Here is a 15,453-nt window from a genome sequence, read left to right as displayed (position 1 = left end):
ATATGACATACTGTATGCATACTATATTACTACTACTATATTACCTACTGTATGCATACTATATTACTACTACTATATTACCTACTGTATGCATACTATATTACTACTACTATATTACATACTGTATGCATACTATATTACTACTACTATATGACATACTGTATGCATACTATATTACTACTACTATATGACATACTGTATGCATACTATATTATGCATTACATTTGAAGAATGTGTATCTACAGTATAAACAGATGATGTTTTTTGAGTGATGCTTTATTTGGTTTCTTCTGAATCTTCTGTGGTGGCTTCACACACGATGGATTCTCTCACGCTCAGTGTTTAAAAGCTGCAGCTCGATCGTTCCTCAGACGGTTTTTCCCAAGTTCCTGGACCTCGTGCGAAAATATTATTATTGTTTATTTATTTATTTTTTTCTCAACGATCCGTTTTGAGTTTGAAATCATTCAGCGTCCCTGTTGTGTTATTTTCTTCACTGAAGTGGAATTAAACGTCCCCGCACAGAGCGGCAGAAGCCGGCTCGCTGCGTCGGAAGGCGGCGGCCGGTGAGCAAGGCAGCGCGGCGCGTGGCCTTATTAAATCTGCTGCTTCTCCTCAGCATAAATGTCAGTGAGTGACTCAACGTGAAACAGAATTAAGTGTAGAAGGACGAGCTCCATGGCGGCTGGGGGAGAGGGGGCAGCGGGTGGTGCCCGTAACAGTCAGGGCAGATAATAAGTCGAGGGCTGATTAAAATGGCGGACGCAGAAGCTTCGGCGCAGACGCTCCTCAAGCCGCTGCGTGTCGGAGGAACCTCAGGAACACGTCACGTTTTGGGACGGGGGTAAAAAAACAAGTATTGTTTCAATTTCTGGATCAATTTTAAAATTGTATTATCGATACTTTGTTTGGAAGTCTGGCATCTGCTTCCCACTTTATACAACTACCATAGCCACAAATAAATTGAAATGTTTCCTGAATTTGTGAAATCATCATTATGTATTAAATGTCGATATATCGATATATAGAATGGTGATCGTGAGCCTTTGTATAAAAGTCAAATTGAATGACGAGATCCTGCCCAAGGCCCCGTCCTACTATCTCCATTTAGTGCTGTCTCCTCATGAGGATCTCTTCCCTTTTACTTTCTCAAAATCTCTAATTCTCTTAATTCCACTTCTTCCCGGAAGGTTCAGCTGTGACTGTGATCCACACTTGGTTTGATTCTAGAACGTACTGATCGTGAGGCGCTTTGGAGACTTGTGAGTGAAACCCTTCCTGGTTCTCCTGTCTCCACAGAGCGGCGACGTGGCTGAGGGCCACGCGGTGAGGGGGACGCTCGGCCGCATCCCGAGCATCGTCATCACCTCGGAGTCCAGCCCCTTCCTCCCCGTCGGCCGCACCGGCTCACGCTCCGCCCGCCCTCGGCTGGCCAACAGTGGCGCGGGGGCGGGCTCCGCCTCCAGGGAGACGCCGTACGGCTCCGCCCTCCCGTCCGGTGCGAGTGACGGCTCCGACCCCTTGGTCTGACCCGCGCTCGTACAGTCGAAGAAAAGTGTAAAAAATTTAAATATACAAAGGGTCCACGAGCGCACCTTCCACTTGTCCAACATTCAGATATAAAAGTGCTCCGTCAGCGTGGGGAGCAACGTCACACCTCCCTCCGGATACAAGTTTGTACTCAGATCAGATTCATAGAACATAAGATGGACCAACATGTAAACACGGACATTTGAACCCTGCAGTTTTTTCTTCAAATGTTCATCTTTCTCCGGTTCCACACGTCTTAACCACCATATAGCTGAAGGAAGAGCGGGACACGCCCACTTAGCTCCACCACAAACAAGAGACCTATCAACCAAGACGTCTGCACCCTGAAATATCCCTCCCTTTGAATCATCTTTATGGAACCATCATCTTCAAAGCAGAACCAATACACCCGTTAGAACATATTGACGCCGTAAAAAATATATTGAGTTGCAAGTTTCTTCTTTTTCCATTGACTTCCATTCAGTCAACACCACCTAGTGACCGTCCCCTGAACTGTAGTTGGAAGCCGTGACTGTTTGAATCTGGTGCTTGACTCCGGTGGCTCTGGCGAACGCACTCAACTCAAATCAGCAGATTCCAGCAACTGAGGCGCCGTGGAAACGACAAAGCGTAGCTGAGCGCTGCGTGTCGGCGTCCGGCGCCCGCAGCAAGGTGACTCGTCGTAAAAACATGTTGTCTCCTGATCGCGCCCTCTGCGCTTATCCCCAGAGGACATTTCAGAGTCAGGACCCCAAAACCGCTTGGACAAGGGGACATACGGAGGCATCACTCATGAAATGTGCGGCGGCGAGCCGCTCATCTGGCTCTCCCTCCGTCCAGCCAGCGAGAGGGGACGGGACAGGATTCGGTCCTCGTCGTTGGTGTGAGTTGGATCAGAGTGAGGATAAGAACTAATCGGGTCAAACCATCTCTGTGTTCCTGGCCATACATACCATACTCTGCATTTTAGTAAGTGTGAGCATGTAACATACACAAATGTACCAAAAATATCCCCAAACCTTACAGAACCAAAAAGGAAAAGTTGAAGGGTTGGGTACTTTGGTTCGGTGTTTGTTGTGGGTTGTCATTTGTGGTGCCTGTATGAGATGAGGAAGCAGCTTTTTGAACCATTTGCACGGCTGCGTTGCTTGAGTTGGTAGAGACACACACTCCACACCTGAGGGAAGAACTCAGAGATCGTTGAAGCGCAGAGACAACTTCGGATTGAAGCTTGCGCCTCAACCGTGAAGTTTTAAACGATCTGTGTTCGATCTGGACTCTGGACTTTGCCGACCGAGGCCCACTCCGCCCTGGAGTTCACACAAGTCAAGGATGCGTGGGTCGGCGATTGGGGAACACCGTATTGACACCAAAGAAGTCCCGGCGTTCAGTTTGAGAGCGTCGCCGTGACAGAGGCCTGAACCCAGGGGCGGACAGGTAATCCGGCATACCGGACTGCAGCAGTTTCAGGCCCCTCCGGCACAAAGACACAGACAATGGAGTAGAAAACACACCAGTTTATTGTCGAGAGGGGGCAAGGTGGAACAAGCCCTGAGCAGATGGACAACATGTCATGATGAGGGCTCCTCTCCTATATGTGGGGATGAGGGTTTTACCTATTGCTCATTAGACCAACCAACGAGCAACAGCTGTACCGCCATTCTGATCCTGGGACCCCAGTTACTGAGACCCAAGACAGGTGTGGCTGCTCAAACAACACCATCATGACACCACTCAGACGTTTTTCCCGGTGGGCTGACGCACCGTGGGGCCGAAATAAGTAAAAGATAAATAAGGAAAACTGTCCATCGGCCGGCCCATAAAGCAAGGACAGCAGCCCATCGGTTCATTTTGGGCTGACCCAATCACATTTCTGACTAGGCACCACCCCTCCCCCTCCGGTCCCTGGTTCTGATCAGATGCCGCGGCTCAGAGCTCGCAGCTCCGCAGTGCGATCAGAGATAAAGAAGTTCAAGTTCAAGTTCAAGAGATTCTTTGCACAAACCCTAAAATTTGACACATTTTCCAATGTTATAACGGATGCACTTTTTGCCCCGTGCCCAAAGAAAAGTAACTTCAAAAATGATATGAAAATGAATAGAAAGACCGTGCCAAGTCCCGTGCCTGGTACTTGGCGGTGAATGGTGTTGACGAACAGAGAAGCACGTTGGAGATCGATGGGAATCCGGACGGTGCAAGAAAATGTCCAACTCCAGACCGAGGAGGCGGGAAAGGACGTCGTTTGGTCGGAGGTCCGCTTCGAAAACCGAAAGGTTCTGGGGTTTAATCCCCTAAAGAGGAGCCGTCCCTGAGCCCCCGCCTGCTCCTGGGACGCTCTCCAGAGGCCCCTCAGTGCCATCAGATGGCGGAGAGAGTCCAGATGAATCATCTCCATCTCATCCCTGCTACACCTGGGTTTTCCACCTCTGCAGATCCAAACCTTTTTGTTTTCCCTGTGCGTGTTTTGTTTGTGCCGTTGGTTGAATTGTAGATTGGCACATATGATGATCATTATGTTTTGTACGTCTCCTTATCGCCGCCATGATGACACAGTGTTCAACATCCTGCACGTCCAGGATGTGGGACTCGCCGTCTTGGGTTCTCTGTGTTCTTCTTAAGTTGTTGATGTTTTATTCATTTTCACCCGAGGTAATTGCCAAATTTGAAAAGAGAAGAAAAGCAAAAGACTGTCTCCATGTGTGGTGAAATGTCTGGGATGCATTCCTGATGAGGACCATGCACTTTTCAAAAGATGCCCCTATGATTTGAACCTTTTCTTTGTGGTGTGCGGTAAATGCTGTGTTTCTCCCTTTTAAAGCCTTTTGGTCGTGAACTGTGTTCTTGGCCTCGTAGTCCATAAAGAGCGCTGTTGGGGGATGTGATGTCTATTCATCCAAGTCTCGTCCGAATCCATTCGGCTGTTTCGGGAGAAAATGTCCAGATAGGAAAGATACTGTCACACCAATCCAATTTTACTCATTTTTTGAGAGATTAAAGACAACTCCCGCCCCAGCATATTTTAAAGGTTTATTGACTGTTAAATTGGAAATACATCATACAAAATATCTGAGACTATCTCCATGTTGTGGAAGCAAGTTGGTTCTGGCTTGTAATTGTTTTCCATTCACCTTGAAGTGAAAGTGATTGAAAGTGTTAGATGAGAGGTGCTTCACGGAGCTTTCCTGAGGAATACAAGCAAAACTAAATAAGCCACATTGATTTCCCCAAATTCTATTCAAATTATACAGCCCTATACTGTAGTATACAATACTATACTATACTGCACTATACTATTTCATACTATACTACACTATAGTATACAAATATATACTATACTATACTAAACTACAGTATACTATTCCCCAGGCGGAAATCAAACCCAGGACCTTCTTGCTGTGAGGCAGCAGTGAAATGCACTGCGCCACCGTGCCACGTAGACTATACAATAGTATACTATAACATACTATACTATACTATAGCATTCTAAACTATACTACACTATACTATATGATACTATACAGTACTATACTATAGCCTACTATACTATACAATAAAAGTAAATATACATATGGATGGATGGATGGATGATGGATGGAAAGACAGGTGGATGGATGGATGGACAGGTGGATGATGGATGGATGGATGGAAAGACAGGTGGATGGATGGATGGATGGAGGATGGAAAGACAGGTGGATGGATGGATGGATGGATGGATGGATGGATGGATGGAAAGACAGGTGGATGGATGGATGGAAAGACAGGTGGATGGATGGATGGACAGGTGGATGATGGATGGATGGACAGGTGGATGATGGATGGATGGATGGAAAGACCGGTGGATGGATGGATGGATGGTGGATGGAAAGACAGGTGGATGGATGGATGGATGGAAAGACAGGTGGATGGATGGATGGAAAGACAGGTGGATGGATGGATGGACAGGTGGATGATGGATAGATGGATGGATGGATGGATGGAAAGACAGGTGGATGGATGGATGGATGGACAGGTGGATGATAGATGGATGGAAAGACAGGCGGATGGATGGATGGATGATGGATGGAAAGACAGGTGGATGGATGGATGGATGGACAGGTGGATGATGGATGGATGGACAGGTGGATGATGGATGGATGGATGGATGGATGGATGGACATGCTTGGAGATTGTTCGATTATTTTTGAGACACTTTTTAAAGAAGTGTTTTTGTTGCCGTTCTGTGTGTGTACTCATACTGCATCCTGCAGTAGTACTGTGTATAGTGGTAGTTATGGTACAAGTCCTCCTTCATGTATGTATGCTCTGGAAATACTTCTTATACGTTATACAGTAGGATATTGTATTATTATTACTTTCTTCAGACCATTTCATTTGAAAGCAGGAAGTGCAGCTGAATGTGTCCTGTCGTCCTCTTCTTCTTCTTCTTCTTCTCTTCTTCCTCTTCCTCTTCCTCTCTTTCTTCTTCTTCTTCTGCTGCTGGTTCTGTTGCTTCCCTGTAAGCGTTGCTGTTAAACCTCTTTCTATTGACGTGTACTTGATGCTCCTTAAAGCCGCTCTGGCTCCCAGACGCTGGATGTACCTTTGGAGAGAACAAACAGATGTTGTTGTCGATGTGCTGCTCCTCTCTCCTTCACAGCCGCTCTCATCTATTTTTCTAATAAATATCTTTCGGTCGCTGCCTTCTCCGTCGACTCTTTCATTTGTTCCCATTGTCATTAAAACGCCTCAAAGGTGTTTCCATTTGCATGTACCGCCCAACAACAGACGAGGTGTTAAAGGTGCAGCCGCAGCGTGTGAATGTGTATTTGTGTTTGGAAGCTCAGTGAACACTAGCACACCCAATGTAGAATCTTTGGGAGGGAGAGAATGTTTTAATGTGGACTTCAACCTTCAGAAATAAAGCTTCAGCGCTGAAGCGGGCTTTACAGTTAATCCAGAAACGCATCCGACAGTCAAATCGTCCCCCTAGGGACCGGCCAATGAACAGCGTCTGGGCGCCGCATCAAAAGAGACGTGAAGGACGGAAGAGCTTGTTGCTTCCAGTGCAACAGAGAACTTTGCTCCAGTGGACCTTCGCCATTTTCGATGAATGAGGGTTGGAATGTTTAAGTGCGGGAAAAAAAATAAAGGCTTTTCACCTGCAGAATCCAACTCCAGATAGAAACGAAAGGAATCTCTGCTTTGTTATTGTCAGTTGTCGGATTCAGTGTAAAGCGGACTTACGTATGAATCGATGTTCGATGGCGATTGTCGGCGCCACGTCGCCAAAAAGGCTTTTTCCAGGAACCAAGAGAAGAAAAGCTCTTCCTTAACTGAAGAGCACATGTCATTCAAACTCTACAGTGGAGTCTACGCTTTCAAGGTAATCTAACAAACACAAAACCCGGAAGGGAATTTAATGGATGAGGTTCTTGGCTGACCACAATGCCCCCCCCCCGCCACTGTCCCAGGTGCTGCAGCTGGACTGAGGCTTCTCTTCAGGCCGTCAACTCAAAAGATCCACTTGGCTCCACGGCCAGGCTGTTCCCTTAAAAGCCAGCATTTTGACGGTTGTTTGGCGTGGATCAATGGATCTTTGTAGTTTCATTTCCTCGCTGTATTGCCCTGAATACACTCATTGCGGTATAATAACGCGCTGATCATTGAATTGTTCATTGGTGGACACTGTATCCATGGTAACGGACCAATGCACCATTTATGCCACCTTGGTTGTACTGGCCGCATTTTAGCCGTTGTAATTCAACCGGGCACGATTAAAATACCTTTGGAAGCCAAAATGACGACAGTATTCAAGGCATTTCAAGACAGTTCCAGTCCCAAACACTGTTTGAACGTGGGGAAGTTACACAAAGCATGCTCGCCGTGGCCCTCTACTGGCTGGGTGCACAACTACCCTGTTTTTACATGGAAGTCAAGGGGAACAAAGATCAAATTCTGAATAGGGGTGACGGAAATATTTTTCTTCCTTCAGTCCTTCAGTGAAGACTCAAAATGCCTGGGATAGTCTAATACATACAACTATGTGAAGAATATAAACCATTTATTTACTGTACATATTTACTGCAATATTTACAATAAATTGTAGCGTGTTGAGGAATAGAGGTGGGGCGGCGATTTCCCAGCATGCTTTGTTATTGTGTGTTTTGGGGTTGTCGGGGAAAAGGATTGTTTTATGTGTTCTCAGTTACGGTAATGTTAATTGTTATGCTGTTGTTAGTGTTAGTTGGTCAGATTGTTATTACTTTTATGTGTTGTGATTATGTTACGATTGTTGCACCAGGAGTGAGAGCGTGTGTGCCGTTAGTGAAGTCCCTGCCGTGATAACAGTGTGGCGGGTCTAATGGTGGAGCACTCTGATGAATAAAATTGCTTGAAGAAGCCGTGGCTTGCTACAGTGTTTACGCAGTGTCTTCAGGACCATGTGAACACCACATCCAGACACTGCTCGCTAACCTCATTTCCATAAAACTTAATTAAATACATAAGCATATGTTAACATTTGAGCGTTGACCAAGTTTGGAATTGAAAGAGATTGAAAATTTGATGGCTGTAGCAATGTGGAAATATACACATAAAGAAAACAACTTTTTTTAAATAATAAAAGTTAAGCAAAAGCAAAGTAAAGAAAAAAAAGTATATATATATATTCATGTATAATCTGTAATAAACGGTACTTACAATGAATGCAATCCAAGTGGGGGTAGTGTGCAATTAGTAATGATAAAAAGTATTCTATTTTGTCATATGCAACCAACACACATGATGCAGTGAAATTAGTAAAAATAATATAATCTACATCAGAAAAAAAAATTAACAAAGGAAAAAAATGAGCAAAGATATATATCAATATCGGTATGAATAAGGTTAAAAAAATATAAATATACATTTGACATTGACATTCATGTTTTAAATAAATATAATTTGAATAGCTGTTATATATTAATATTCATATGTCTCAACACGTCCAGAAGATAAAAAACATCTATAGAAGCATCTGGTACGAAGTGAAGGAGGAAAAACTCAAAGGGAGCACATGATTTGCTGCATGTGATATGTATACAGTACATGCCAAGCGTGATATTTCACCGGTGCACGTTCTGCAGGTTTTTCCCCAGGAGTGATCACCAAAAAGGGCTCTGTTTTCCTGGAAACCATCATGGCTGATCTTCTCAGAGAAAAGAGAAGAACCAGGTCCATTCCTACTGCCTGGACACCCTGTCTGGGGCTAGTCTGCCATGTGGACCCTCTTGCTGCACATTATTATTTCCTTTTTGGTCTTTTTACTCTTTTAAGATAACTCTTTTATTAAAATTCTGACATTGCAGCAGCAAAAAACAATGCAGTCGAGGAAGAGATACAAATTAAAATTTGATTTTAAAAAAGAACACATGTAAATGTCCATGAAAACCACAAACAGGAGGGGAGATGCAACCTTGTCGAAGTTTGACGCCACCTTGAACGAGGTTGACTTAATGGCAAGAATACGGACACAGCTTTCGCTTTGGGTTTTTTAAGGACCGAATGGCTCGCAAAGGCGGCCCCAGCACCCCATACTCCCACAGCACCTCCCACAAACGACCTTGGGGAAATGGTCGTAAGCCTTCTCCAAAACCACAGAACACATGTAGACAGGTTGGGCACACTCCCATGCTCCCTCAAACATCTGCGACAAGGTAAAAAAGCTGGTCCACTCTTCCGCGGCCAGGACCAAAAACGTGCTGTTCCTCCTGGATCTGGGGTTCAACAGTTGGCTGGAGTCTCCTTTCCAGCACCTTGGCATAGACTTCCCCGGGGAGGCTGAGTAATGTGATTCCCAGTTGAGTAACGCACCGAGGGTGTGTCGGCCTCCGGTTCCCCTTTTTTAAAAATAGGGACCACAACCCTGGTCTGCCAGTCCAAAGGCACGCGACATGGCAGAGTCGTGTCAACCAAGACACCCCCACGACATCCAGGGCCTTCAGCATTTCTGGACGAATCTCATCCACTCCTGGCCACTGAGGAGCTTTCCAACAACCTTAGTGACCTCTGCCAATGAAATAGACTCTGACTTCCAGCCCTGGATGTGCTTCTTTCCCTGCCTTTCCTCGCCGAATGGTTTTCCAGAACCTCTTTGAGGCTGCCTGAAAGTCCATCTCCGTGACCTCTTCGAACTCCTCCCACACCCTGAATTTTGCTTCTGAAATTGCTGTTGCTAGGGCCTTTTTCGCTTCCCGATACCACTCCACAAGGTCAGGAGTCCCTCGAGCTGAGCTAACCAAACCTGAAAGGCCTCCTCCTACTGCTTGACGGCCACCTCAACTGCTGGTGTCCACAAGCGAGTTCTTGGGTTCCCGCCATGAGAGGCACCGACAAGCTTTTGACCACAGCTCCTAACAGCTGCTTCCACAGTCGAGGTTTTGAACAGTAGCCATTCTGATTCCAACCCTCTCCCGAATGTAGGTGAAGCTCTTCCCGAGGTGGGAATTGAAGTCATTCCGGACAGGTAACTCCACCTGTGGTTCCAAGCAAACCCTTGCTACACGTGTGTGCTTACAAGGTCTGTCTGGCAGCTTCCCCCTCCATCTGATCCAACTCACCACCAGATGATGTACGTTGACAGCTCAGCCCCTCTCTTCACCCGAGTGTCCAGAACATGTGAAATTACTACAAAATCGATTGTTTATTTTTGGCCCAAGGTGCTCTGGTGCCAAGTGCACTTATGAGCATCTTTATGTTGGAACATAGTGTTTGTTATGGACAATCTATGACTACCACAGAAGTCCAATAACATCCCACCACTCGGATTCAGATCAGGGAGGCCCTTCCTTCCAATCACACAACTCCAGGTTTCCACATCGTTGCCAACATGAGCGTGGGATTCTCCCAGTAGGACTATGGAGTCAGTGAGTGGGGCCTTCTCCAGCACCCTTTCCACCTTCTCTAAGAAGGCAAAATACTCTGAACTTTTGTTAGGTGCATATATACAAACAACAGTCAGAGTTTTACTGTCTTCAACCCATAGCCGCATTGAGATGACGCTCTAATTAACTGGGACAAACTCCAACTGTGTGGCCACCATGACTGCATAATTCTGTATGTGACAAATAACCTCTTGAACTTGAACTTGAACTTGAACATGAACTTGAACTTGAACTAGCCGGGGACTTGTGAGTATCCCCACACCGACCTGGCTACTCTCACCCTGGACAATTCCTTCGTAGGCGAGAGTCCACCCCCTATGGAGGAGTTGGGTTCCAGAGCTAACACTGTGCATAGAGGTGAGCACAACTATATCTAGTCGGTATTGTTAATCTCACACACTAGTTCAGTCCGCTCGGCTGGTTCCCCTTGCCCATCGGGCATTGCACCCCACCCCTACCCCGCACCTTGTGGTGAGCCCACATGATGGCCCCAGGTAGTCTTTTCGGGATGGGCCCGCCCGGGTTACGTGGGCTGCCAGGCCACCAGGCACTCGCCTGCGGACGCCACTCCCAGACTGACCCTGTTCCAACACGGTTAACTTGGTCTTCATGTTTACCGCGTCATAGGGGTGTCAGGATCATGTTTGTCAGGATTCTCACCCCCCCCACCTGTTCGCCTTGGGAGACTCTACCAGGAGCAAGAAGTTCCTGACACAGTAGCTCAGTGAAGCTGGAAGCCCTTCCCAACGACAAGACCACAAACCAGGAAGGGCAAAATGAATGTTATTGTGCCAAATCTGCCCCTCACCAAATGCAAGACAAACATTGCATGTGTAAGATGCTAAAAACATGCCAGCAAATTAAAAAAAACATGTACATTATGACCAATATGGCCAGTTGGATGAATAATTAATGCATATTGTGGGCTTTGTAATGAAAAACCAGTGGTGAAATATCAAGGGAAACCTGTCCTATGTGGACAAAAAAACTGAAATACCTGGTCAAGATAGTAATGATAGTCAGTGACATGATGACCATTTGAAATTATTACTTCTTGAGGAGGTTAAAGATGCATATCTCACAATTTTGAGGTGACTTTTATAGCACCATCCATTTTTGGGCAAAACAGTATTCACTGGTTACACATTGACCCACACATTGGCCGACCCTCTGACCTTACACAGCGGATTTGACAGAAAAAATCCCCGTTTGACTCCTTGACGATTTGTCCAATTTGTGAAACGCAGTGATGGAGGAAGTACTCAGAGCTTTTACTTAGAAGTAAAAGTACAAGGACACCGACCCAGAATTACTCTACTAGAAGTGATTGACGATCACTACTAAGTCAAATTTGTAAGTAATATTACGGATTACCACTTTAAGTACAGTCACAGTATCTGTGCTTTACTACTTTCCACCAGTGGTGGAATGGTCTTTATTTATTATCACTCCTGTTTGTTATCTTATCTTATCTGAGATTTCATGACGTCATACCTTACTGTGACTTCCCCTTTAAATATTAAAGCCCCCTAATCACCCCGACCCCCCTCCGGGAGATGACGTCACCTGCCCCCCACCTCCAGGGGTCCCGGACCGTCGAGGGGTCCGAGCAGAGAGCCGGGTCCGGAGGGACCGGGGAATCCCCCGCGGCAGGTATTTGTACTGCAGTACTACTGTACGACGGTACTGCCTACTGTACTGCTACACAGAGAGGTGCATGCTGGGAGCCAACAAGGCGCTAATCCCTTCCGCTAGGAATGCTGAATTCAAGTCAACCTGGAACTCGGAAAAATAACAGACCACCCCCTCCTTGTAAAAGTGAAGGGAACGGCAGTTTCATTTATATAATGTTATTTAAGTTCGTGTAAGTTATGTGAGCGTAACATGCGCTTTGTAGTTTGTACAATCCACAGGCATGACAAACGAATACCCATTTACTGCGGGGTGTCCACGTTGTACCTCAACGGAGGCTTTTGAAGCGTAAGCTCCCGCTGGGAATTATTTATTTCCGAGTTCCGGGTAATGCAGCGTTGACGCAACAAGTGCCGCGGAACGGGAGCGACGAGCCGCTACGTTCTGAGCGCATGAGCCGCTGAGTTCCACCGGGAAGCGGAGGTAGAGTCGTGTTGCGGAGGGTCTTTCACTTCCCACATTTGTTTTGATTTTTTTCGTTTTTTGGGGGCTGTGAGCGGGGAGTTTGAATGAATTTGGGTGTAACGGATCAGCTGTGCGAACCGGAAGCGAGCGGCAGGTGGGCGGGGTCTAGCCGCCCTAGCTCACCTGTGATTGGCTGTAAAGGCTGACGTCATTTATGAGTGACAGGCGGACTGATACGCGTCCAGGTGAGGACTGCAAACATGTACACAACTACAAAAAATACCTGAGTAAATGTGCAAAGTATTCCTCCAAAAACGACTATCTATTGATGTCAACTGCATTAGTAATAAATAGCAGCAATCTATTGCAGCCGTGTTTTAGAGCAGTGGTTCTCAACGTGGGGTTGGCGGACCCCTAGGGGTCCCTCAAGACGTTCCAGGGGGCGCCCACAAAATGACTCATCGTCAAGCTTCACCGTTAGTTTTCATTCAGAATTAAAGTAAAGGTCAGAGGTCAAAACATGATCATGTCTAAGTTGCTTTATGATTCAGCGCCACATTGAAGGAGCCTGGGAGTATCAACATACAGTATATCAACAATAAAGTACATTTCAGTAATATTTCAACAATATTTATTATCAGTTTTACATTACATTACATTGCATTTAGCATACGCTTTTATCCAAAGCGACTTGCAATTATTCAAACACAGACGGATGCAGCCATCAGGAGCAACTAGGGGTTAAGTGTCTTGCTCAAGGACACTACAGCATGCTAGCAGGAGGAGCCTGGGATCCAACCAGCAACCTTTAGATGACTAGACCACCAGCTCTAAAAATAAAATACATATCGGAGCTTTTCAAAGATGTGCATCTTAAAATAAAGTGCTTCATTAAAAAAAGTGCAGCTTGAGTTTACGCTTCCCTTCTTTTTTGTTAAATCAATATTCAAGAGGTTTATTTGTCACATACATATACATACTTCCATACATATATGCAGTGAAATGTCAATGCAACGCACCCGCTGATTATGCACGATATGTTCTAGACTGAATACAATAGCTACCTAATTTCTACTTGACTAACTAACTGATTCCGAAAACATAATACAGGAAGTAAATAGATTAATATAGAATACAATTAAATAAAATAACTCAAAAGTAATACAGGGTGGGGGTACAAAATAGAAATAAGGGGAATAGACTTATGTATATGGGATAGGCTATTATGTATTTACAGATATGTGCATTAAAGTGCCATGTGAATATAGTGAGGTAGTGTGTGTGGAGATATACAGCACACTATACAACAGTACGACACAGAAATACAGTAACACCAAACAGAACAGCAATTCACCACAGTATGCAGTAACCCAGAACAGTGACACAGTATGCGGTACAGTATGCTACATACAGTACAGTAAGGCATTGGGGCCTATGTGAGTGTCTCAGTGAGGACCCCTGGTGAGTTCAGCACTGACAGTTCTTATGGCTTGATGTAGAAACTCTGTCTCAGTCTCTCTGTTCTCGCTGTGTGACTGCGGAGGAGCTTGCCTGACCACAGCAGCTGAAACAGTGCGTTGTTGTGGTGGCGAGGATCCTTCATGATGCTGCAGCTCTGCTACTACACCTCCTGGTGTATAAGTCCTGCAAGGGGGGGAGGGTAGTTCCAGTGGTACATTGGGCTGAAGAAAAGAAAAGATAGAAGAAGAAACAGTCTTTATTCGTCACACAGCACACCACACTACAACACATGCTTGCGCACACACACACACACACACACACACACACACACACGCTTTGATGGTGGCCGGTGAAATGGAGCCTCTGCTTTTGACCCATCCTTGGCTTGTCCTTCCTCCGGGGGTACAGCCAGGAGCAGTGGGCAGCATACGTGGACGCGCCCACGTATAACCCGCCGGAGCACGGTGCCAACAGCGCCCCAGGCGGGAATCGAACCCAGGACCTTCTTGCTGAGGCAGCAGTGCAATGCACTGCACCACCGTGCCACCGGCACCACCAAGGCACCACCCTCTGCAGGGCCCTCCTGTCCTGAGCAGTACAGTTCCCAAACCAGGCAGTGATGTTGCCTGTCAGGATGCTCTCCACCGCTCCACAGTAGAAGGACTTGAGGATCCTCACCGAGACTCGGAATTTCTTCAGCTGCCTGAGGTGGTAAAGACGCTGCCTCGCCTTTCTCACCAGAGTGTCGTGTGTAAAGTCCATGTTAAATCCTGTGATGTGGACTCCCAGGTACTTGAAGCTGCTCACCCTGTGGACAGAAGTCCCATTAATCACCAATGGCGTGTGCGTCCTCAGTTGTAATCCTCCCCTAAAATCCACAATCAGCTCCTTAGTTTTGCTGACGTTCAGGTGGAGGCTGTTGTCCTGGCACCACAGTGACAGGTCAGTCACCTCCTCACGGTAGGCCTTCTCATCGTCGTCGGTGATCAGGCCACGAAAACGGTGTCGTCAGCAAACTTGATGATGGTGTTGGAGCTGGACCTGGCCACACAGTCAATTGTGTACAGGGAGTACAGTAGGGGGCTGAGGACGCAGCCATGGGGGGATCCTGTGTTCAGAGTGAGGGAGCTGGACATGTGCATCCCCACCCTAACCACCTGGGGCTGTGCTGAGAGGAAGTCCAGGATCCAGGCTGACAGCGGAGTGCTCAGTCCTAGCTCCTTCAGCTTGACAGTCAGTCTGGAGGGGACTATGGTGTTGAAAGCTGAACTGTAATCGATGAACAGCATTCTCACATAGTTCCCCTTCCGGCCATCCAGGTGTGTGAGCGTGGTGTGCAGTACCTGGGAGACTGCGTCATCCGTGGATCTGTTCTGCTGGTACACAAACTGCAGCGAGTCCAAGGTGCGGGGGAGGGAGGTGCAGATGTAATCCTTAATCAGCCTCTCGAAGCACTTCATGACCA

General features: G+C 46.5%; 1 protein-coding gene across 1 annotated transcript in view; it reads left to right on the top strand.

Moving 5' to 3' along the window:
* The window catches only part of opn4a (opsin 4a (melanopsin)), a gene marked incomplete at both ends in the record, with an annotated part of 39,147 nt that extends 37,617 nt beyond the window's left edge, over window positions 1–1,530 (top strand). The window contains one exon of the mRNA XM_080016497.1: window positions 1,300–1,530. Coding sequence (XP_079872623.1) covers window positions 1,300–1,530 — 231 coding nt within the window. The remainder of the gene's footprint in view (window positions 1–1,299) is intronic.
* Between the last annotated feature and the right edge of the window lie 13,923 nt (window positions 1,531–15,453).

The sequence above is a fragment of the Zeus faber genome, assembly GCF_960531495.2.
Source record: "Zeus faber genome assembly, chromosome: 16".
NCBI lineage: Eukaryota > Metazoa > Chordata > Actinopteri > Zeiformes > Zeidae > Zeus > Zeus faber.
Note: the sequence above shows the minus strand (reverse complement) of the source record. Positions and strands in the feature narration are given on the sequence as shown.